General features: G+C 44.0%; 1 protein-coding gene and 1 pseudogene across 2 annotated transcripts in view; one reads left to right on the top strand and one right to left on the bottom strand.

Moving 5' to 3' along the window:
- The first annotated feature begins 783 nt into the window (after window positions 1–783).
- Window positions 784–16,669, top strand: LOC311106266 (extracellular calcium-sensing receptor-like; annotated as a pseudogene). The gene is made up of 10 exons: window positions 784–924; window positions 1,195–1,489; window positions 2,010–2,299; window positions 2,537–2,831; window positions 3,561–3,781; window positions 4,632–4,994; window positions 15,277–15,562; window positions 15,663–15,669; window positions 15,808–16,103; window positions 16,626–16,669. The product of its transcript is annotated as an extracellular calcium-sensing receptor-like (transcript).
- Window positions 16,670–20,979: 4,310 nt separating this feature from the next.
- LOC311106267 (extracellular calcium-sensing receptor-like) overlaps window positions 20,980–23,787 on the bottom strand; it is a gene marked incomplete at both ends in the record, with an annotated part of 83,151 nt that continues 80,343 nt past the window's right edge. The window contains 6 exons of the mRNA XM_084148555.1: window positions 20,980–21,426; window positions 21,532–22,007; window positions 22,113–22,236; window positions 22,428–22,655; window positions 22,819–23,307; window positions 23,471–23,737. Coding sequence (XP_084004681.1) covers window positions 20,980–21,426; window positions 21,532–22,007; window positions 22,113–22,236; window positions 22,428–22,655; window positions 22,819–23,307; window positions 23,471–23,737 — 2,031 coding nt within the window. The remainder of the gene's footprint in view (window positions 21,427–21,531; window positions 22,008–22,112; window positions 22,237–22,427; window positions 22,656–22,818; window positions 23,308–23,470; window positions 23,738–23,787) is intronic.

Consider the following 23,787-nt stretch of genomic DNA (forward strand, 5'->3'; position numbering starts at 1 on the left):
TGTGTAGAGCCAGCATGCCAAGAGGACTAGACTGTAGGGGAAATACTGTGTAGAGCCAGCATTGCCAAGAGGACTAAACTGTAGGGGAAATACTGTGTAGAGCCAGCATGCCAAGAGGACTAGACTGTAGGGGAAATACTGTGTAGAGCCAGCATGCCAAGAGGACTAGACTGTAGGGGAAATACTGTGTAGAGCCAGCATTGCCAAGAGGACTAGACTGTAGGGGAAATACTGTGTAGAGCCAGCATGCCATGAGGACTAGACTGTAGGGGAAATACTGTGTAGAGCCAGCATGCCATTAGGACTAGACTGTAGGGGAAATATAAGAGAGGCAGATTGTTATTGTGTGTCTACTGTATGTTTATGTCTATATAAACCATTACAGTCAACATAGGGCTTACACTGGTGCATAAACTCTCTATAGCTTAAAGAAGCAGGACCTGACTGGGTGAGCAGAGCAGCCTCTAGCCCCTCCCTCCCTGACATGGCCATACCCACAATGTGATCCCCAGAGGAATCCCCACAAAGGAAGCCAGTGGCATGGTGGGTATTTAACTCAGAGTAGAGAGACAACCTGACCGACATGGGTGTGTGTGGCGCTGTGTTACCCCATACCTTCTACACATCAGGGGAATGAGTCTCTCTCCGGCTCCTGCTCTGGATCCAAGTCTGGCTGGTAGTCTGGGTCTTCTACATCTGGCTGTGGTGGCTGGTGGGCTTTCCTTGCTCTGGTCTGCCTCTGCCTCTGGCTCTGGGCTGGAGTCTGTCAGATGCAGGCTCCAGGGCACCCCTCGTCCTCCGGCGTTCTCCCAGGACGGGGACTTTGTCATCGGGGGTGTTTTCTCCATCCACCATCCACCACTACACGCACACTGTGGAACACAGCTACACCAGCCTGCCTGAACCACTGCAGTGCACCGGGAGGTCAGTGAGCGCAAGAGGGAGTGGGGGACAGGGACTGTGGCTGTGTGGGGAGACAGATAAACAGTGTTTTAAAGACAGATAACCTGTGTTTTAAAGACAGATAAACAGTGTTTTAAAGACAAAGAAACCGAGTGTTTGTGTCTTAGAGAGTAGGTATAAGGATAGATATTAGGCTTTTTGCACTGGTAACTCTATTCAATAAAAATACATTCTACGTGCTAGTTTACCATTTAGTCAAGAGGTGCTCACTCACCCATCTTGTATTTACAGTTTGGATTCCCGTGAGTTGCGCTTCTCGCGCGCCATGGTCTTCGCTGTTGAGGAAATAAACAACAGTTCGGACCTGCTACCGGGTGTCACGCTTGGTTATCAAGTGCACGACTCGTGCGCCTCAGTCCCGATGGCCGTGAAAGTGGCCTTCCAGCTGGCTAACGGCCTGGACCCCATGTTTGATACCGGAGAACAGTGCTCAGGGTCGGCTACGGTGACAGCTATTGTGGGCGAGTCTGGCTCCACACCTACCATCAGCATGTTGCGCATCATCGGGCCTTTTGGCATTCCTCAGGTAAACTCCTGTGGAAAGAAATCATTCAGCTTCTTTTAACTTACTGTATTCCAACATTAATCTCCTCTCTTTCAGGAGAGAAATCTATTTTTAACTTACTCTATTCCAACTGTATTCTCCTCTCCTTCAGAAATAGACATTTCTGTGTGAAATTATCTGGAGAAAGTGTGGAGAACGTCTGGAGGCATTTAAACAATCTGAGGACTATCTTTCATAGGCTGGGTTGTTATGGGAGACCAGGGATTGGTGTCACACTTTTTACTCATGTATTTCTCAGCACCAGTATGTCTTATTAAACTATTTTCAACATGAGTAGAATGACCAAGGTCTTGGGTAGAAATGTGTATCCTTTTCATTCTGTCCTAATGAAAAACAATAAATGGTGTTATTATTATTAATGTATCCCTAACATCATACTACATAGCTAAAGGGAATAAAATAAGGAAGTAGCCTATAAAGGAGACTTGTTTGGCCGACATTATGTTCTTTTTCATGTGTTCGACTGTCTGTTTTTACCTAGGTGAGCCACTCATCCACCTGTGCGTGTCTGAGTGATAAGAAACAGTTTCCAACCTTCTTCAGAACCATCCCCAGTGACCAGTTCCAGGCTGCCGTTCTGGCCCGCCTCATCAGATACTTCGGCTGGACCTGGATTGGGGCGGTCCGTTCCGACTCTGACTACGGTAATAACGGCATGGCGGCGTTCCTAAAGGCGGCACAAGAGCAGGGCATCTGTGTGGAGTACTCTGAAGCCTTCTACCGTACCAACCCACTCAGCAGAGTTCAACGGGTGGCCGACGTGATCCGCAGGTCATCCATGATTACTTGTGAACTTTTCATTCAAACAAAAGCAAAACCATATTTGTAAAAGATGCTATAGTTATTAATTTCTCTGTTTTCCCAAAGCTGACCTGTGAGACCAACACGATTTGCATTTTTCAAGCATGACAAAAGTGTTAATACTGATCTTCATTTTCACTTCACTGAGACATTCCAATGAATGACAAACATGACAAGCATGTTTTATGTTTTAATCATGTTCCCCAGCTCCACAGCCCGGGTGGTGGTTGCATTCGTAGCCTCTGGGGACATGAGGATCCTGCTGAAGGAGTTGGACCGTCTGCCCTCTCCGCCCCGCCAGTGGATCGGGAGTGAGACCTGGATCACCGACCCAGATATGGTGCGCTTCAGCCTGTGTGCCGGGGCCATCGGATTTGGCATCCAGCGCTCTGTCATCCCCGGCCTCAGGGACTTCCTCCTGGACCTCTCCCCCAGAAGGTGTCCAGCTCTCCCCTGCTCACTGAGTTCTGGGAGGGAGCATTTGGCTGTCGGCTGGAGATAGGTATCTATTTTATCTATCTATCTGTCTATCTATCTATCTATCTATCTATCTATCTATCTATCTATCTATCTATCTATCTATCTATCTATCTATCTATCTATCTATCTATCTATCTATCTATCTATCTATCTATCTATCTATCTATCTATCTATCTATCTATCTATCTATCTATCTATCTATCTATCTATCTATCTATCTATCTATCTATCTATCTATCTATCTATCTATCTATCTATCTATCTATCTATCTATCTATCTATCTATCTATCTATCTGTCTATCTATCTATCTATCTATCTATCTATCTATCTATCTATCTATCTATCTATCTATCTATCTATCTATCTATCTATCTATCTATCTATCTATCTATCTATCTATCTATCTATCTATCTATCTATCTATCTATCTATCTATCTATCTATCTATCTATCTATCTATCTATCTATCTATCTATCTATCTATCTATCTATCTATCTATCTATCTATCTATCTATCTATCTATCTATCTATCTATCTATCTATCTATCTATCTATCTATCTATCTAATTTTAGATCTATCTTTATTTAATCCATTTTAGAATAATGCTAAACGTAACAAAATGTGGAAAAACTCAAGGGGTCTGAATACTTTCCGAATGCACTGTATTTGGCTGTCTGTCTATCGATATATCTATCTGTATATATATATCTATTTGTCTATCTAACTATATGTCTGTCTGTCTGTAGGGACTACTACAGGTGTTGGGGTTAAGGAGAAGGTGTGTGATGGTAGTGAGGATATACATCAGCTACAGACCCCCTACACAGATACATCCCAGCTGCGTGTCACTAACATGGTGTATAAAGCTGTTTACGCCATAGCACACGCCATCCACAGCATTGTTTGTGAAGAGAGTGCAAACTCCACTGTGCACTGTGACAAAAACCTCAATGTGAAACCAACACAGGTGAATGACTAGATGAAAGTAACATTTCCTGATAGACGTGTTTATTTAGACTACATGTATGAAGGAGTTCTCAATATACATTACAGCTGGTTCTAAAGTAACACCTCTGATAAATACATCAGGTAAATGAGGGTTCTGTTTCTCTCTCCCTCAATCCATCCCTCTCTTTCCCTCTCTCCCTCTCTTTCCCTCTCTCCGTCCCTCATCCCCTCTCTTCATCTCTCTCTCCCTCTCTCTCCATATCTCTCTTCCCTTCTCTCCATCTCTCTCTCTCTCCACCTCTCTTCCCTCTCTCCATTTATCTCCCCCTCTCTCCATCTCTCTTTCCCTCTCTCTATCTATCTCCATCTCCATCTATCTCTCCCTCTCTCCATCTCTCTTCCCCTCTCTCCATCTCTCTCTCCATCTCTCTCTTCCCTTCTCTCCATCTCTCTCTCTCTCTCTCTCTCTCTCTCTCTCTCTCTCTCTCTCTCTCTCTCTCTCTCTCTCTCTCTCTCTCTCTCTCTCTCCACTCTCTCTCCACCTCTCTTCCCCTCTCTCAATCTATCTCTCCCTCTCTCCATCTCTCTTCCCCTCTCTCCATCTCTCTCTCCATCTATCTCTTCCCTTCTCTCCATCTCTCTCTCTCTCTCTCTCTCTCTCTCTCTCTCTCTCTCTCTCTCTCTCTCTCTCTCTCTCTCTTCTCTCTCTCTCTCTCTCTCTCTCTCTCTCTCTCTCTCTCTCTCTCTCTCTCCACCTCTCTTCCCCTCTCTCCATCTCTCTTCGCCTCTCTCCATCTCTCTCTCCATCTATCTCTCCCTCTCTCCCTCTCTTTCCTCCCCACTCTCTCCCTTGCCCTTCCAACCACCAGGTCCTGGAGAGAGTGAGGAGGGTGAATTTCTCCCGTAACGGGTACCAGGTGTCTTTCGATGCCAACGGGGACCCAGTGGCCACCTATGAGCTGGTGAACTGGCAGATAGGGGAGAGTGGGAAGATGAAATTTGTGACAGTGGGGCGCTATGATGCATCCCTGCCCCCTGACCAGAGGTTTCACATCGAGAGGGAAATCACCTGGGTAAAGAACAGTACACAGGTGCTTGTGTCAGTGTGCAGTGAGAGCTGTCCCCCAGGCACTCGTAAGGCTGCACAGAAAGGAAAGCCTGTCTGCTGTTATGACTGTATCCCATGTGCAGAGGGAGAGATCAGTAATAACACAGGTAGGCCTATAGGAATAGTTGGCAGAAAATGTGTGGTCATTTCTGTCATTGTTTACTATATAGTGGTTTATTCATATTAATAGCACTACAAAGGTAGTGTCTATCAATCACGTTCATGTTCTTATTATCTTATGTAAGCTGCACAGCAATTCAACATTCTTTATTGTAAACTGCCCATGTGCAGCATTGTGGGACATGTATTTGTATGTGTAAATAAATAAAACCTGAACCTGCTATTATTAACATTTGATGTATGTTGTTTTGTCCTGGTCAGATTCTTCAGACTGTACATGGCAGAGACTCAATCAAGCTAGTCGTCTTGACTTCTTTCTTTTGTCATTCTCGTTGGCACCAAAAGTTTAAAAAGTGTTGAAAGGGGACAGAATGCACTCGGACCATCATATAATTGGCATATACATTACCCTTACTGGATTTCCACGTGGGCGAGGATATTGGAAATTTAATCAAAGCCTATTGGATGATAACTTGTTTTTAACTAGGACAGAGGAATTTATAACTGACTTTTTCCGACATAACATAGGTACAGCAAATCCTCTTATTGTATGGGACACCTTTAAATGTGCCTTTAGAGGCCATGCAATTCAGTACTCATCTCGAAAACAAAAGCAATTTAGGTCAAAAGAGTCCACACTAACAAAGGAAATAGAAGGTCTAACAGAACAGATAGATAGCAATAAAAACTTTAACACAGAGGCTCAGAATAAATTGAAAAAAAAAAAAAAAGAAATGGAGAAACTTATTCAAGAAAGATCAAGTGTAATATATTAGTAAAAATAAAGCAAACTGGATGGAATATTGGGAAAAATGCACCAAATTATTTTTAAATCTTCAACATAAGAATGCTACCAAAAATAATTTATTGAAACTGGTTACAAATGACGGAGTCACCCATGATTCACCAAATGATATTTTGAATGAGGAAACAAAGTACCCTAAGTACTGTAGCTCAGCTGGTAGAGCACGGCGCTTGTAACGCCAAGGTAGTGGGTTCGAACCCCGGATACACGCATGACTGTAAGTCGCTTTGGATAAAAGCGTCTGCTAAATGGCATATTATTATTTATTAAGCATATGTTTTCGTTTCAGTCGCCTCCATCTCCTCTAACTGAAGCAAATTGTAGAGATTTTTTTCTATTGATAATTTGAAATTAACAGCCATACAGAAAGACTCATGTGAAGGTGAAATTACAGAGGAGGAACTTCTGGATGGAATTAAAGACATTAAGTCCGGGAAAACTCCAAGGTTTGATGGCATACCATTTTACATTACATTTTAGTCATTTAGCAGACACTCTTATCCAGTTCATATTTTATTTTTTCATACTGGCCTCCCAGGGGAAGCAAACCCACAACCATGCTCCACCAACTGAGCTACACAGGGAAAACCTTTCTTGATATACTCAAAGGACCGTTATTAGCATGTTTTAACCACTCCTATGTAAATGGAAGATTATCAGCCACTCAAGAAGAAGGTCTGATTTCATTATTACTGAAACAGGATACAAGTGGAAAATATAAAGATCCAGTCCATTAAAAAAATTGGAGGCCCATTACACTTCAGTGTTGTGATGCAAAAATTCTAGCAAAATGTATAGCGCATAGAATTAAAAATGTATTGTCAGACATTATTCATTCAAATCAGACAGGTTTTCTACATGGGCGATACCTTGGAGATAATATAATGCAAGTACTGGAAACAATAGAACACTATGAAAAATATGGGAAACCAGGCCTTCTATTCATAGCAGACTTCAAAAAGGCATTTGATAAAGTACGACTGGGGTTTATATATAGATGCCTGGAGCATTTCAATTTTGGACAATCTCTTATAAACTGGGTTAAAATCATGTATAGTAACCCTAGGTGTAAAATAGGAAATAATGGCTATTTCTCAGAATGTTATAAAAACTGTCAAGGGGAGTGAAACAAGGTTGTCCACTATCAGCATATCTATTTATTATGGCCATCGAGATGTTAGCTATTAAAATCAGATCCAACAATAATATCAAGGGATTAGAAATCCAGGGTTTACAAACAAAGGTGTCATTGTATGCTGATGATTCATGTTTTCTTTTCAACCCACAACTTGAATCACTCCACAGCCTCATAGAGGATACATTTTCTAACCTCTCTGGATTACAACCAAATTATTATATGTATTACGTATTGGATCACTAAAACATACAATTTCTACATTACCATGTAGTTTACCAATAAAATTGACTGATGGTGATGTGGATATACTAGGAATACATATCCCAAATGAAATAAATGATCTCACTCCAATACATTTTAATAGAAAGTTAGCAAAAATAGATTAGATCTTTCTACCATGGAAAGGTAAATACAGGTCAATTTGTAGAAAAATCACCCTGATTAACCCTTTAGTATTATCCCAGTTAACCTATTTGCTTATGGTCTTGTCTACGCCTAGCGAACAGTTCTTTAAATTATATGAGAAAAAAATATTCCATTGTATTTGGAACGGCAAGCCAGACAAAATTAAATGGGCCTATTTATATAATGAATATGAATTCGGAGGACAGAAATGATTAAATATTAAAGCATTAGACCTATCACTAAAAGCTTCAGTCATACAAAAGTTATACTTAAATCCAAACTGGTTCTCGCGCAAATTAGTAAGATTGTCTCACCCAATGTTGAAGAAGGGACTTTTTCCCTTTATTCAGATTACAACCTCTCACTTTCAGTTATTTGAAAAGGAAATCATCTTCCAAATATCACTATTTGTAAAACAAGCCATAGAAAGTTGGTTGCAATTTCAATTTAATCCTCCAGAAATGACAGGACAAATATTGCAACAAATATTGTGGTTAAACTCAAATATACTAATTGATAAAATAAACCTTTTTCTTTGAGAACATTTAAAAAAAAGTATAATCTTCATAAATTATATTATCGGTAGGACTGGTGGAGTTATGTCGCACATGTAACTAACAAAAACATATGGAAATGTCTGCTCTTGTCACAAGCTGATGTGGATGCGGTGTTGGAGTCAGGCGCAGGACACAGAAGCTCAGTCAAAAAAGACTTTACTAGTCCACAAATACAATACAAAATAAACGGGCCTCAAACACTGGAGGCGAGCGATTACGCATACAGTGCGTAAAGACACTATCAACATGAGAACAAATATCTTACATCAAAGGACAGGCGGACAATCACACACAACTGCAAACAAAACTAAAGGAAACTTATAGGTGACCTAATCAATACATAACACGAAACAGGTGCACTAACAAGACAAGACCAAACAAACATCGATACATCAAGTGGTAGTAGCTAGTACTCCGGGGACGACGAACGCCGAAGCCTGCCCGAGCAAGGAGGAGGAGCAGTCTCGGCAGAATTCGTGACAGTACCCCCCCCCCCTTGACGCGCGGCTCCAGCCGTGCGCTGACCCCGGGCTCGGGGACGGCCAGGAGGACGCGGATCAGGGCGCGTGGGATGACTACGGTGGAACTCAGTCAGGAGGGATGGATCTAAAATGTCCCTCCTAGGCACCCAGCACCGTTCCTCCGGGCCGTACCCCTCCCACTCCACGAGATATTGTAGACCCCCCATCCGACGTCTCGAATCCACGATGGACCGGACCGAGTACGCCGGAGCCCCCTCGATGTCCAGTGGGGGCGGAGGAGTCTCTCTTATCTCATAGTCCTGGAGTGGACCAGCTACCACCGGCCTGAGGAGAGACACATGGAACGAGGGGTTAATGTGATAATCATTAGGCAGTTGTAACTTGTAGCAAACCTCGTTCAATCTCCTCAGGACTTTGAATGGCCCCACAAACCGCCGACCCAGCTTCCGGCAGGGCAGGCGAAGGGGCAGGTTTCGAGTCGAGAGCCAGACTTGATCTCCAGGGGCGTATACTGGACCCTCACTGCGGTGGAGATCGGCGCTCGCCTTCTGCCGACGGATGGCCCGCTGCAGATGGACGTGTGCAGCGTTCCACGTCTCCTCCGAGCGCCAAAACCACTCATCCACCGCAGGAGCCTCGATCTGGCTCTGATGCCATGGTGCCAGAACCGGCTGATACCCTAACACACACTGGAAAGGGTTCAGGTTAGTAGAGGAGTGGCGAAGAGAGTTCTGAGCCATCTCTGCCCAGGGGATATACCCCGACCACTCCTCCTGCCGGCCCTGGCAATATGATCTCAGAAACCTACCCACATCCTGGTTCACTCTCTCCACCTGCCCATTACTCTCAGGGTGGAACCCCGAGGTAAGGCTAACCGAGACCCCCAAGCGTTCCATGAACGCCCTCCAGACTCTAGAGGTGAATTGGGGACCCCGATCAGACACTATATCCTCGGGAACCCCGTAGTGCCGGAAGACGTGGGTAAACAAAGCCTCAGCAGTCTGTAGGGCAGTAGGGAGACCCGGCATTGGGATGAGACGACAGGCCTTAGAGAACCGATCCACAACGACCAGAATAGTGGTATTCCCCTGAGAGGGGGGAAGGTCCGTAACAAAGTCCACCGAGAGGTGAGACCACGGCCGTTGTGGAACGGGCAGGGGTTGTAACTTCCCCCTGGGCAGGTGTCTAGGCGCCTTACACTGAGCGCACACCGAGCAGGAGGAGACATAAACCCTCACGTCCCTAGCCAATGTTGGCCACCAGTACTTCACACTAAGGCAGTGCACTGTCCGGCCAATACCTGGATGTCCAGAGGAGGGTGACGTATGAGCCCAATAAATGAGACGATCACGGACCTCGAGCGGCACGTACGTCCGACACACTGGACACTCTGGGGGAGTAGGGTCGGTGCGTAACGCCCGCTCAATTTCCGCATCGACCTCCCATACCACTGGTGCCACCAGACAAGACTCCGGCAGTATGGGAGTGGGCTCAACGGACCTCTCCTCTGTGTCATACCGCCTGGACAGGGCGTCTGCCTTACCGTTCTGGGACCCTGGGATGTAGGTTATCTTAAACACGAACCGGGTCAGAAACATGTTCCACCTAGCCTGACGAGGGTTCAATCTCCTAGCAGCCCGGATGTACTCCAGGTTACGGTGATCAGTCAGAATGAGAAAAGGGTGTTGAGCCCCCTCAAGCCAATGCCTCCACACCTTTAGAGCTTGAACCACGGCTAACAGCTCCCTGTCCCCTACGTCATAATTACGTTCCACCGGGCTGAGCTTTTTAGAATAAAAAGCGCAGGGACGGAGCTTAGGAGGCGTGCCTGAGCGTTGCGACAGTACTGCCCCAATCCCGGCCTCTGACGCGTCCACCTCTACCTGGAACGCTAAAGCGGGGTCCGGGTGCGCCAGCACCGGAGCCGAAGTGAACAGGTCCTTCAGTTTACCAAACGCCCTGTCCGCTTCAGCCGACCACTGCAAACGCACCGGGCCCCCCTTCAGCAGGGAAGTATGGGAGCTGCTACCTGTCCAAAACCCCGGATAAAACTCCGGTAGTAATTGGCAAACCCCAAATTGCTGCACCTCTTTAACAGTGGTTGGGGTTTGCCAGTTACGCACGGCTGACACACGGTCAATCTCCATCTTCACCCCTGACGCGGACAACCGATGACCCAAGAAGGAGATGGACTTCTGGAAAAACAGACATTTCTCTGCCTTGACATACAAGTCATGCTCCAACAGCCTACCCAACACTCGGCGCACCAGGGCTACATGCTCGGCTCGTGTAGAAGAGTACACTAGGATGTCGTCAATGTACACTACCACACCCTGCCCATGCAGGTCCCGGAAGATCTCGTCCACAAATGATTGGAAGACTGAAGGAGCATTCATTAACCCGTATGGCATGACGAGATACTCATAATGACCTGAGGTGGTACTAAATGCCGTCTTCCATTCATCTCCCTCCCTAATGCGCACCAAGTTATAGGCGCTCCTGAGATCCAGTATTGTGAAGAAACGCGCTCCGTGCAATGATTCAGTCATACTCGCAATCAGAGGAAGAGGGTAACTGTATTTAACAGTGATCTGATTGAGACTACGGTAATCAATACACGGGCGCAACCCTCCATCCTTCTTCTTCACAAAAAAGAAACTCGAGGACGCAGGGGAAGTGGAGGACCGTATGTATCCTTGTCTCAGGGACTCAGCTATATATGTCTCCATAGCCGCCGTCTCCTCTTGAGACAGAGGATACACATGGCTCCGCGGGAGTGCCGCACCTGTCTGGAGGTTTATCGCACAATCTCCCTGTCTATGAGGTGGCAATCGCGTCGCCCTCGTCTTGCTGAACACGAGTGTCAAATCCTCATACTCAGGGGGAATGTGCATTGCGGGCACTTGGTTCGGACTCTCCACCGTGGTCGCCCCAACGGAAACACCTAAACATCGCCCAACACACTGGTCAGACCATTCCTTGAGAGCCCTCTGTTGCCACGAAATGGTGGGGTCATGGGTGATTAACCAAGGAAGCCCCAGCACCACGGGATACGCAGGAGAGTCAATCAGGTACAACTGAATGATCTCCTCATGACCCCCCTGCGTCTTCGTCTTTAGTGGCACTGTGACCTCCCTAATCAACCCAGATCCCAACGGGCGGCTATCTAGGGCATGGACAGGGAAGGGTGCATCAACGGGCAGGAGGGGAATCCCTAACTTAGTATAACATTTCCGATCAATAAAATTCCCAGCTGCGCCTGAATCGACTAGCGCCTTATGCTGGGAATGAGATGCAACCTGAGGAAATACCACAGGTATACACAAGTGAACAACAGAGAGCTCTGGGTGAGTTGGGCGCCTACTCACCTGAAATGACTCCCCAGTGCGCGACCTGTTGCCCCGATTCCCTGGAGACCCTCCCCAGCACCTAGCCGCAGTGTGTCCTCCACGGCCACAGTTGGTGCAGGGGACGGCCCCCCTCGGGTTCTCTCTCCTTCTCTCTCTAGCGCCGGCACCCCCGAGCTCCATAGGGCTCGGCTCGGAGGTGCTGGTGGATGGAATGGACGGCCCCAACTCGGGACGTCCGCGGGTGGCCAGCAGGGTATCCAGACAGATGGACATGTCCACCAGCTGGTCGAAGGACAGATTGGTCTCCCTGCAGGCCAGCTCTCGACGAACGTCCTCACGCAGGCTACACCGATAGTGGTCGATGAGGGCCCTCTCATTCCACCCCGCATCCGCCGCTAGAGTCCGGAAATCCAGGGCGAACTCCTGTGCGCTCCTCTTCTCCTGTCGGAGGTGGAACAGACGCTCCCCCGCCGCTTTACCCTCAGGAGGGTGATCGAATACAGCCCTGAAGCGGCGTGGGAACTCCGCATAGCTGATGGTGGCGGCGTCTATTCCCCTCCATTCGGCGTTGGCCCACTCCAACGCCTTGCCGGAGAGACAGGAGATGAGGGCGGAAACGCTCTCGTATCCCGAGGGCGCCGGGTGTATGGTGGCCAGGTAGAGTTCCACCTGAAGGAGGAACCCCTGACACCCGGCTGCGGTGCCATCATACGCCCTCGGGAGCGAGAGCCGAATCCCACTGGATTCCGGAGCTGGTCTGGTGGGGCTGGCCGATGGTTGTGGTAATGTAGGAGGAGGTGTGGGCACGCCTCCCCTTTCCCATCGGCGCAGGGTGTTCATCACCTCCTGCATGGCGGAGCCGAGTTGCTGGATCCTGGCGTCCTGACAGCTGACCCGATCCTCCAGCGACTCGGTCGGCGCCGCTGCTACTGCTGACTCCATAGTAATGGTGTGTGATTCTGTCACAAGCTGATGTGGATGCGGTGTTGGAGTCAGGCGCAGGACACAGAAGCTCAGTCAAAAAATACTTTACTAGTCCACAAATACAATACAAAATAAACGGGCCTCAAACACTGGAGGCGAGCGATTACGCATACAGTGCGTAAAGACACTATCAACATGAGAACAAATATCTTACATCAAAGGACAGGCGGACAATCACACACAACTGCAAACAAAACTAAAGGAAACGTATAAGTGACCTAATCAATACATAACATGAAATAGGTGCACTAACAAGACAAGACCAAACAAACATCGATACATCAAGCGGTAGTAGCTAGTACTCCGGGGACGACGAACGCCGAAGCCTGCCCGAGCAAGGAGGAGGAGCAGTCTCGGCGGAATTCGTGACAGCTCTACCCAAAATTACAACCAAATAATTGCACAATTACCACAAAAATGGAAGAGGAAAGTGGAAGAAGGAAAAAGTAAGGAACTTGTCTGTCGGCCTTGCATTAAAGACCGAAATTGGTTAAATATATATATATTTTTTAATTGGTTAAAGAAAAAGTTTACCAGTTTCATTTAAGGACCAAAAGATTAACAGCCATCCCATATAGATTGCAAAATAGTTGGGAAGAGATTTTTGACGTACCGATTCCATTGCATAGTTTTTATGAATTGATACTCAAAACGACACCGGATTCAAAACATAGAATTTTTCAATTTAAATTATTATATAATATTCTTGCTACCAAAAGAATGTTATTGCTGTTCATTTGTAGCTTGTTTCTGGACACAGGTCCAGGAATGGCTGAAGGATTGCAATATTTGCATGGAGCTGACCCTGCAGATAGCACTACTGGGTGATCTGAAAAGTCATAGTCAATTGATCAATAATATAATAATACTTTTAGCAAAAAAAAATATTTTCTATTTACAATCTGTAGAAACAAATGAGAATAGAAAGGTTCAGAACTTTTGTAAAATATCACAGTACAGTTGAAAAGTATATGGCAAATAGAAATCCAATATGGATAAGCTGGAAGTAGAGGCCTAAGCATTGTTGTTCACTAGTTTTCTCCAATTAGGGAAGGGATGGTGGGGTTGGAAAGTAATTAAGGTAAATATATATTTTAAAAAAGGATATGTATGTATATGTGTATATGTACAGTGATGGAAAAAAGTATTTGATCCCCTGCTGATTTTGTACGTTTACCCACTGACAAAGACATGATCAGTCTATAATTTTAATGGTAGGTTTATTTGAACAGTGAGAGACAGAATAACAACAAAAAAATCCAGAAAAACGCATGTCAAAAATGTTATAAATTGATTTGCATTTTAATGAGGGAAATAATTATTTGACCCCTCTGCAAAACATGACTTAGTACTTGGTGGCAAAACCCTTGTTGGCAATCACAGAGGTCAGACGTTTCTTGTAGTTGGCCACCAGGTTTGCACACATCTCAGGAGGGATTTTGTCCCACTCCTCTTTGCAGATCTTCTCCAAGTCATTAAGGTTTTGAGCCTGACGTTTGGCAACTCGAACCTTCAGCTCCCTCCACAGATTTTCTATGGGATTAAGGTCTGGAGACTGGCTAGGCCACTCCAGGACCTTAATGTGCTTCTTCTTGAGCCACTCCTTTGTTGCCTTGGCCGTGTGTTTTGGTACATTGTCATGCTGGAATACCCATCCACGACCCATTTTCAATGCCCTGGCTGAGTGAAGGAGGTTCTCACTCAAGATTTGATGGTACATGGCGCCGTCTTGTAGCCCATTCGAGCCTTGTGTAGGTCTACAATCTTGTCCCTGACATCCCTGGAGAGCTCTTTGGTCTTGGCCATGGTGGAGAGTTTGGAATCTGATTGATTGATTGCTTCTGTGGACAGGTGTCTTATATACAGGTAACAAACTGAGATTAGGAGCACTCCCTTTAAGAGTGTGCTCCTAATCTCAGCTCGTTCATTGTATAAAAGACACCTGGGAGCCAGAAATCTTTCTGATAGAGAAGGGGTCAAATACTTATTTCCCTCAATAAAATGCAAATCAATTTCTAACCAAATCTTATTTAATGAGGATAAGTATAAAAACCACTTGTGTGGTCATCACTATCCTCTTGCAATAGGACCAGCTGGATGGCAAAAAGAGTGCTAATAGTACCTCAAATGTAATATTAATCAAAAATAACTATTGACCATGGCAAAAGAGTTGAAAAGGAAAGTTTTGAGGGAGGAAAAGAAGGGTTCAATTCTGGCTTTACTGGCAGAGGGATACAGTGAGCGTCAGGTTGCTTCCATCCTTAAAATTTGAAAGACGGCGGTTCATAAGAACAAGGTCAAGCAGCAGACATTGGGGACAACAAAGCTACAGACCGGCAGAGGGCAAACAAATCCCTACTGACCGGGATGACCGCCAACTCATTGGAATGTCACTCAACAACCGTAGGATGACATCAAGTGACCTACAAAAATAATGGCAAACGGCAGCTGGGGTGAAGTGCTACATAGCTAAAGGGAAAAAAAGAAGGAAGTAGCCTATAAATGAGACTTGTTTGGCCGACATTATGTTCTTTTTCATGTTTTCGACTGTCTGTTATGACCTAGGTGAGCCACTCATCCACCTGTGCGTGTCTGAGTGATAAGAAACAGTATCCAACCTTCTTCAGAACCATCCCCAGTGACCATTTCCAGGCTGCCGCTCTGGCCCGCCTCATCAGATACTTCGGCTGGACCTGGATTGGGGCGGTCCGTTCTGACTCCGACTACGGTAATAACGGCATGGCGGCGTTCCTAAAGGCGGCACAAGAGCAGGGCATCTGTGTGGAGTACTCTGAAGCCTTCTACCGTACCAACCCACTCAGCAGAGTGCAACGGGTGGCCGACGTGATCGGCAAGTCATCCATGATTACTTGTGAACTTTTCATTCACACAAAAGCAAAACCGTATTTGTAAAAGCTGTAATTGTTATTAATTTCTCTCTTTTCCCAAAGCTGACCTGTGAGACCAACACGATATGCACATTTTAAGCATGACAAAAGTGTTGATTAATACTGATCTTCATGTTCACTTCACTGAGACATTCCAATGAATGACAAACATGACAAGCATTTTTTATGTTTTAATCATGTTCCCCAGCTCCACAGCCCGGGTGGTGGTTGCATTCATAGCCTCTGGGGACATGAGGATCCTGCTGAAGGAGTTGGACCGCCTGCCCTCTCCGCCCCGCCAGTGGATCGGGAGCGAGACCTGGGTCACCGACCCAGATATGTTGCGCTTCAGCCTGTGTGCCGGGGTCATCGGATTTGGCATCCAGTGCTCTGTCATCCCCAGCCTCAGGGACTTCCTCCTGGACCTCTCCCCCCAGAAGGTGTCCAGCTCTCCCCTGCTCACTGAGTTCTGGGAGGGAGCATTTGGCTGTCGGCTGGAGATAGGTATCTACTTTATCTATCTATCTATCTATCTATCTATCTATCTATCTATCTATCTATCTATCTATCTATCTATCTATCTATCTATCTATCTATCTATCTATCTATCTATCTATCTATCTATCTATCTATCTATCTATCTATCTATCTATCTATCTATCTATCTATCTATCTATCTATCTATCTATCTATCTATCTATCTATCTATCTATCTATCTATCTATCTATCTATCTATCTATCTATCTATCTATCTATCTATCTATCTATCTATCTATCTATCTATCTATCTATCTATCTATCTATCTATCTATCTATCTATCTATTACATTTACATTTACGTCATTTAGCAGACGCTCTTATCCAGAGCGACTTACAGAAGCAATTAGGGTTAAGTGCCTTGCTCAAGGGCACATCGACAGATTTTTCACCTAGTCGGCTCGGGGATTAGAATATTCATTATATTTTATTAATTACAGATCACATACAACCAACTTTATCACATTATTCCAAACACTTCCACCCAGTGTCCAGTAAGGGGCAGTCTTCTCATGCAAACGTCAACTACTAGAACAGTTGATTTAGTAATTAGGACACACACTGTACAAGAAGCCAAATGGTTGCTGCATTCTCGTGCAATGTTGTGGACAGCAACCATAATGAGTTATTTGTTAGGAGTAACACTTTACAATTAGCATGGAAAAAAGAATGGGGGGGGGGAAATATAATTCTCCCATGGGCAAAGAAATTCAAAAGAGGTGATGATATTAATTAATAGTAATTTCGATCCGAATGTGCACCTTTTTCAAATAGATACGCAAGGTAGATTAATTATTTTAAATATGTTATTGGACCATAAACAGATATGGCTCATTAACCTTTACGGACCAAATAATGATGATCCACAATTCTTTGACAATATTTATAATAAATGATCAAGCCTGCAAGCAACTCAAGACAATATTATTATGGTGGGGGATTATAATACTGTTTTAAATAGCTCAGTGGACCGTAAAGGAAATCACACCACAAACAATCACCCACATGCTCTTAAGGAAATTGTGAATGTCATGGATACATTAGAACTAGTAGATATATGGAGGCTTAAATATCCTGATCTAGTGAGATATACATGGCGGAGACTGAATCAAGCTAGTCGTCTTGACTTCTTTCTTATCTCATTCTCGTTGGCACCAAAAGTAAAAAAAAAAGTGTTGATAGGGGACAGAATGCAGTCGGACCATCATATAATAGGCATATACATTACTCTTACTGAATTTCCACGTGGGCGAGGATATTGGAAATTTAATCAAAGCCTATTGGATGATAATTTATTTATAATTAGAACAAAGGAATTTATAACTTACTTTTTCCAACATAACATAGGTACAGCGAATCCCCTTATTGTATGGGACACCTTTAAATGTGTCTTTAGAGGCCATGCAATTCAGTACTCATCTCGAAAACAAACGCAATTTAGGTCAAAAAACTGTAACATAGAGGCTCAGAATAAATTAGAGGAAAAACAAAAAGAAATTGAGAAACTTATTCAAGAAAGATCAAGTATAATATATTATAAAAATAAAGCAAACTGGATGGAATATGGGGAAAAATGCACAACATTATTTTTTAATCTTCAACATAGGAATTTTACCAAAAATAACTTAATGAAACTGGTTACAATTGACGGAGTCACCCATAATTCACCAAATTATATTTTGAAGGAAGAAACAAAGTACTTTAAGCATATGTTTTATTTTCAGTCGCCTCCATCTCCTCTAACTGAAGCTAATTGTAGAGAAGTTTTTTCTATTGATAATGTCAAATTAACAGCCACACAGAAAGACTCATGTGAAGGTGAAATTACAGAGGAACTTCTGGTTGCAATTAAAGACTTTAAGTCCGGGAAAACTCCAGGGTTGGATGGCATACCAGTCGAGGTATACCAAACCTTTTTTGATATACTAAGAGGACCGTTATTAGCATGTTTTAACCACTCCTATGTAAATGGTAGATTATCTGACACTCAAGAAGAAGGTCTGATCTCATTATTACTGAAACAGGATACAAGTGGAAAATATAAAGATCCAGTCCATTTACAAAATTGGAGGCCCCTTACACTTCAGTGTTGTGATGCAAAAATCCTAGCAAAATGTATAGCGCATAGAATTAAAAAAGGTATTGTCGGATATTATTAATTCTAATCAGACAGGTTTTTTACATGGAAGATACATTGGAGATAATATAAGGCAAGTATTGGAAACAATAGAACACTATGGAAAATATGGGAAACCAGGCCTGCTATTCATAGCAGACTTCGAAAAGGCATTTGATAAAGTTCGACTGGGGTTTATATATAAATGCCTGGAGCATTTCAATTTAGGAGAATCTCTTATAAAATGGGTCAAAATCATGTATAGTAACCCTAGGTGTAAAATAGTAAATAATGGCTATTTCTCAGAAAGTTTTAAACTGTCAAGAGGAGTGAAACAAGGTTGTCCACTATCGGCATATCTATTTATTATGGCCATCGAGATGTTAGCTATTAAAATCAGATCCAATAATAATATCAGAGGATTAGAAATACAGGGCTTAAAAACAAAGGTGTCATTGTACGCTGATGATTCATGTTTTCTTTTAAATCCACAACTAGAATCCCTCCACAGCCTCATAGAGGATCTAGATACATTTTCTAACCTCTCTGGATTACAACCAAATTATGACAAATGTACTATATTACATATTGGATAATTAAAAAATACAATTTTTACATTACCATGTAGTTTACCAATAAACTGGTCTGATGTGGATGTGGATATACTCGGAATACATATCCCAAAGGAAATAAATGATCTCACTTCAATACATTTTTATAGAAAGTTAGCAAAAATAGATAAGATCTTACTACCATGGAAAGGAAAATACCTGTCAATTTGTGGAAAAATCACCCTGATTAACTCTTTAGTATTATCCCAGTTTACCTATTTGCCTAAGCCTAGCGAACAGTTTTTTAAATTATTGAGAAAATAATATTCAATTTTATTTGGAACGGCAAGCCAGACAAAATTAAAAGGGCATATTTATATAATGAATATGAATTCGGAGGACAGAACTTATTAAATATTAAAGCATTAGACCTATCACTAAAAGCTGCAGTCATACAAACGTTATACTTAAATCCGAACTGGTTCTCAAGCAAATTAGTAAGATTGTCTCACCCAATGTTCAAGAAAGGCCTTTTTCCCTTTATTCAGATTACAACCTCTCACTTTCAGTTATTTGAAAAGGAAATAATCTCCCAAATATCACTATTTCTAAAACAAGCCATAGAAAGTTGGTTGCAATTTCAATTAAATCCTCCAGAAACAACAGAACAAATAATGCAACAAATATTGTGGTTAAATTCAAATATACTAATTGACAAAAAACCTTTATTTTTTGACAGAATGTTTAAAAAGGTATAATCTTCGTAAATGATATCATCGGTAGGACTGGTGGAGTTATGTCGCACATGCAGCTAACAAAAACATATGGAAATGTCTGCTCTACCCAAAATTACAACCAAATAATTGCAGCCTTACCGCAAAAGTGGAAGAGGAAAGTGGAAGGGGGAGAAAATAAGGAACTTGTCTGTCGGCCTTGCATTAAAGAACATAATTGGTTAAGGAAAACTGTGATAAATAAAAAAGTATATCAGTTTCACTTAAGGACCAAAGGATTGACAGCCGTCCCATATAGATTGCAAAATAGTTGGGAAGAGATCTTTGACGTACCGATCCCATGGCATAGTGTTTATGAACTGACACGCAAAACGACACCGGATTCAAAAATTAGAATCTTTCAATTTAAATTATTATATAAAATTCTTGCTACCAATAGAATGTTATTTATATGGGGGATACAATCTTCCCAGCTCTGCAGATTTTGCTGTGAAGAGACAGAATCATTAGATCATTTGATTTGGTTCTGTCCATTTGTAGCTTGTTTTTGGACACAGGTCCAGGAATGGCTAAAGGATTGCAATATTTACCTGGAGCTAACCTTGCAGATAGCATTACTGGGTGATCTGAAAAGTCATAGTCAATCAATCAATAATATAATAATACTTTTAGCAAAAATGTTTATTTTTAATTCACAATCTGTAGAAGCAATGAGAATAGAAAGGTTCAGAACTTTTGTAAAACATCACAGTACTGTTGAAATATATATGGCAAATAGAAATCCTATATGGATGGTGTTAAGAGATAGATGGGAGGTATTGAATAGAGTTGAAGGATGGGACTAATAACAAATAACAACAAATAATAACAAAGATAGCTAATAATGTAAGCATACTGTGTCCATAGTAAGTATATAGGTTGTATGTTGGGAGCTTTTGGGAAAGAGCACAGTTAGAAAGATATGGCATATAGAAGCAAACCGGATAGACATCATGAAAATGATCGGAGAGGTTGAGAGTAAAAGAAGTTCAGGAGCAAAAAAAAATAATATATATATATATATATATATATATATATATATATATATATATATATATATATATATATATATATATATATATAATATAATTATTGTGAAATTAACTCTGTCCATAAGGTGTAGATAGTAAGTATAGACCGGAAGTAGAGGCCTGGGCATTGTGGTTCACTAATTTACTCCAAGTAGGGAAAGGATGGTGGAGTTGAAAAGTAATAAAGGGGAGTATATATATTTTAAAAAACATGGGGGATTGGAAGTGATGCAGACAATTACATTGATAGAAGATACAATCTATCTGCAATATTAAGCTGATCCACCCCCCCCCCAATATATATATATATATAACACTTTACAATTAGCTGTTCTTTTTACTTATGTAGTAACTCTAAATCTCAACTATGATCATCTCTGGTTTCCTTGGTGTTTCCCTGTCATCCCTTTCTTAGTGTTCCTCTCTGGTCTCAGTAAGATGATGTAACATTTAGGGGCAAATATACACAGCAGCAGTCCAAAACTTGACGCTAAGATGGCGAATATCTCCACAGCTACAGTGTACTTCCCAGGAGAGCTGACGTAGGCTGGGATGAAGGAGATCCACACGGCACAGAAGATCAGCATGCTGAAGGTGATGAGCTTGGCCTCGTTGAAGGTGTCAGGGAGTTTGCGTCCCAGGAAGGCTAAGAGGAGACAGAGAGAGGCCAGCAGGCCAATGTAGCCCAGCACCAAATAGAACCCTGGTGGCCAGGGCTCCTTACACTCCAGCACCATCATGCCGGTCAGACCCTGGTACGAAGAGTTCCTGAATGGGATGGAGGGAGCCATAGAGAGCCAGCCAGCACAGAGACACACCTGGGGGAAGTGGTGGAACAATAAGCATCATGTGGCCGGCCATCATGACAAACATCAAAAGGTTATTTAGGTAAAACTACTGTTTGATGAGTTCAACAGCTCTACCTGAGGGGCGGTGGTGCAGAGAATCAGTGTCCTCTGATGGGAAGGTCCAAACAGCTTCATCAGGGCACTGGAGCCTGGTACAGTGGCCCTGAAGGCCAGCAGCACCACGATGGTCTTGACTAGGAGGCAGGAGAGGCAGAGCACGAAGCTAACCCCAAACGCTGCCTGGCGGAAACCACACGACCACGCAGACGGACGCCCAATGAACAGCAGCGAGCACAGGAAGCAAAGCTTGAGTGACAGGAGAAGCAGGAAACTCAGCTCTGAGTTGTTGGCCTTGACAACGGGCGTGGCCCGGAAACGGTGGAAGATGGCTGTGACGGTGGTTGTCGTGACAACACCCAGCAGGGAGAGTGAGACCAGGATGATGCCCATGGTGTCATAGAAGGACAGGAAGTCTTCTATCCCAGCGACGCACTTCACCCTGTCTCTGTCTGACCAGTAGAACTCAGGACACCTAATGCACTCTAAGGAACCTGCATGGGAGGACACGATGCACACACACATTGGCCTATATGAAACAACATAGAAATAAGAGCAGAACTTTTAAATGATGGTGAGTTGTGTCACTGTGTGTGTACCTGTCTGGTTGCTGATCTCCCCAGCAGCACAGGGCAGGCAGTCGAAGCAGCAGGGAGGCTCTCCTGGACGACGGGCCTGTCTGCTGCCAGGGGGGCAGGGAGCACTGCACAGAGACACTGGCACCTGGGGAGAGATACAGGACACAGTCACCACATAAGCCATCACCTGTGCCTATCAAATACTGCATAGGGGAGACCACTCTGAACCCAAACAAAGGCCCCTCATTTACTTTAGTTCTAGTCTTATTTGCGGAAAGTTGAATATTTAGCTTAAATGGAAACTCATTCCACACCCCGGCTTCTACTACAACCCACCTGTGATTTTCCTCCTGTCCACACGATGGCGCTCTCGTCCAACTGCAGCTGTTGGCTGAGGGGGGCAGAGCCATCATAGCTTCCTACTTTCTGGAACATGATATCTCCACTGCTGACCTTCTGCCAGTTAATAATGTCATAGAGGGGAACAGGCTCCCCGTTGGCATCAAAATGCACCTTCTCCCCAAACTGATTGGTGAAATTCACCCTCTTCAGGTGGTGTAAGAGCTGGATGAAATGAGAGGGTGAGGGGAGGAGATAATGTCGTAAAACCATGAAGGATTATTAAATAATGACTGTAAATAGATTAATAAATAATCGTACTTACTTACTCACACACACACACACACACACACACACACACAAACACACACACAAACAGACATCATACCTGTCTGGGTGTAAAATATGTGCTGGTGTTACACTTCTCCTGAGCTTGGCTGTGTCCAGTAGAACCACACTGTAGCACCTGGTGTAGTGCGTGGGCTATGGCATATACTGCCTTATACACATTATAGGAGATCCTGACCCGAGACACACTAGAGTAACTGCTCACTGTGTCCCTCAGATCTTCTGAACCAGAACATATACCAGGTAGCGCGGGACCATTAGAGCCAACACCATCTCCACCGCCCGCCCCGAAATCCAACTTGCAGCCAAACAGTTCCTCCCAGAACATATTGATGAACTCAGACCCCGGTGTGGGCGAGGGCCTGACCTTCAGCAGGAAGTCCCCCAGGCCAGGGATATTGACTCCAGGGAAGGAGAAGCCCAGGGTGCCCTGTAGCAGCGGGTGGAACTGAGGGGAGGTGAGCAGGCTGGCAGTCACCCAGGCCTCACTGGCCACCCACTGGAACCCTGTCACATTCCTCACTGCCAGCTGAGGATGAGGAATTAAACAGTTGGAATTGTGTGTTGCTTATCCACGTTCTCAGAGAGTTTCTACATAGTTTTCTTTAGCACAATAAATATAGAAGAAATTAAGAGAAATAAATCCAGATTAAGTATATACCTGACACAATATTTTAAAGGGGAGAACTCACCTCAGAGAGAAACTCCAGCAGCTGGCCCTCTGTAGCAAAGGCTACCACCACACGGGCCCTGGAGCTCTGCAGGGTGTCGGCCATGGCACGTAGCGCAGCTGGGGAGGGCGAATTGGGGATGGTGAGGTGGAACGCCAGGCAGCCTCCGTGGTCCTTCAGCTGCTGGGTAAAGGCCTGGATGCCATAACGACTGTAGTCGTCCGGGGTGCCCAGGATGCCAACCCAGCGCCAGCCGAAGTGGCTCACCAACTGGACTAAACCCCGGACCTAGGATGATATAAAGAAGGGAAGGATTAGACTGAGAGCATGGCACAAGA

Source organism: Coregonus lavaretus (assembly GCF_964263955.1).
Source record: "Coregonus lavaretus genome assembly, chromosome: 30".
Taxonomy (NCBI): Eukaryota; Metazoa; Chordata; class Actinopteri; order Salmoniformes; family Salmonidae; genus Coregonus; species Coregonus lavaretus.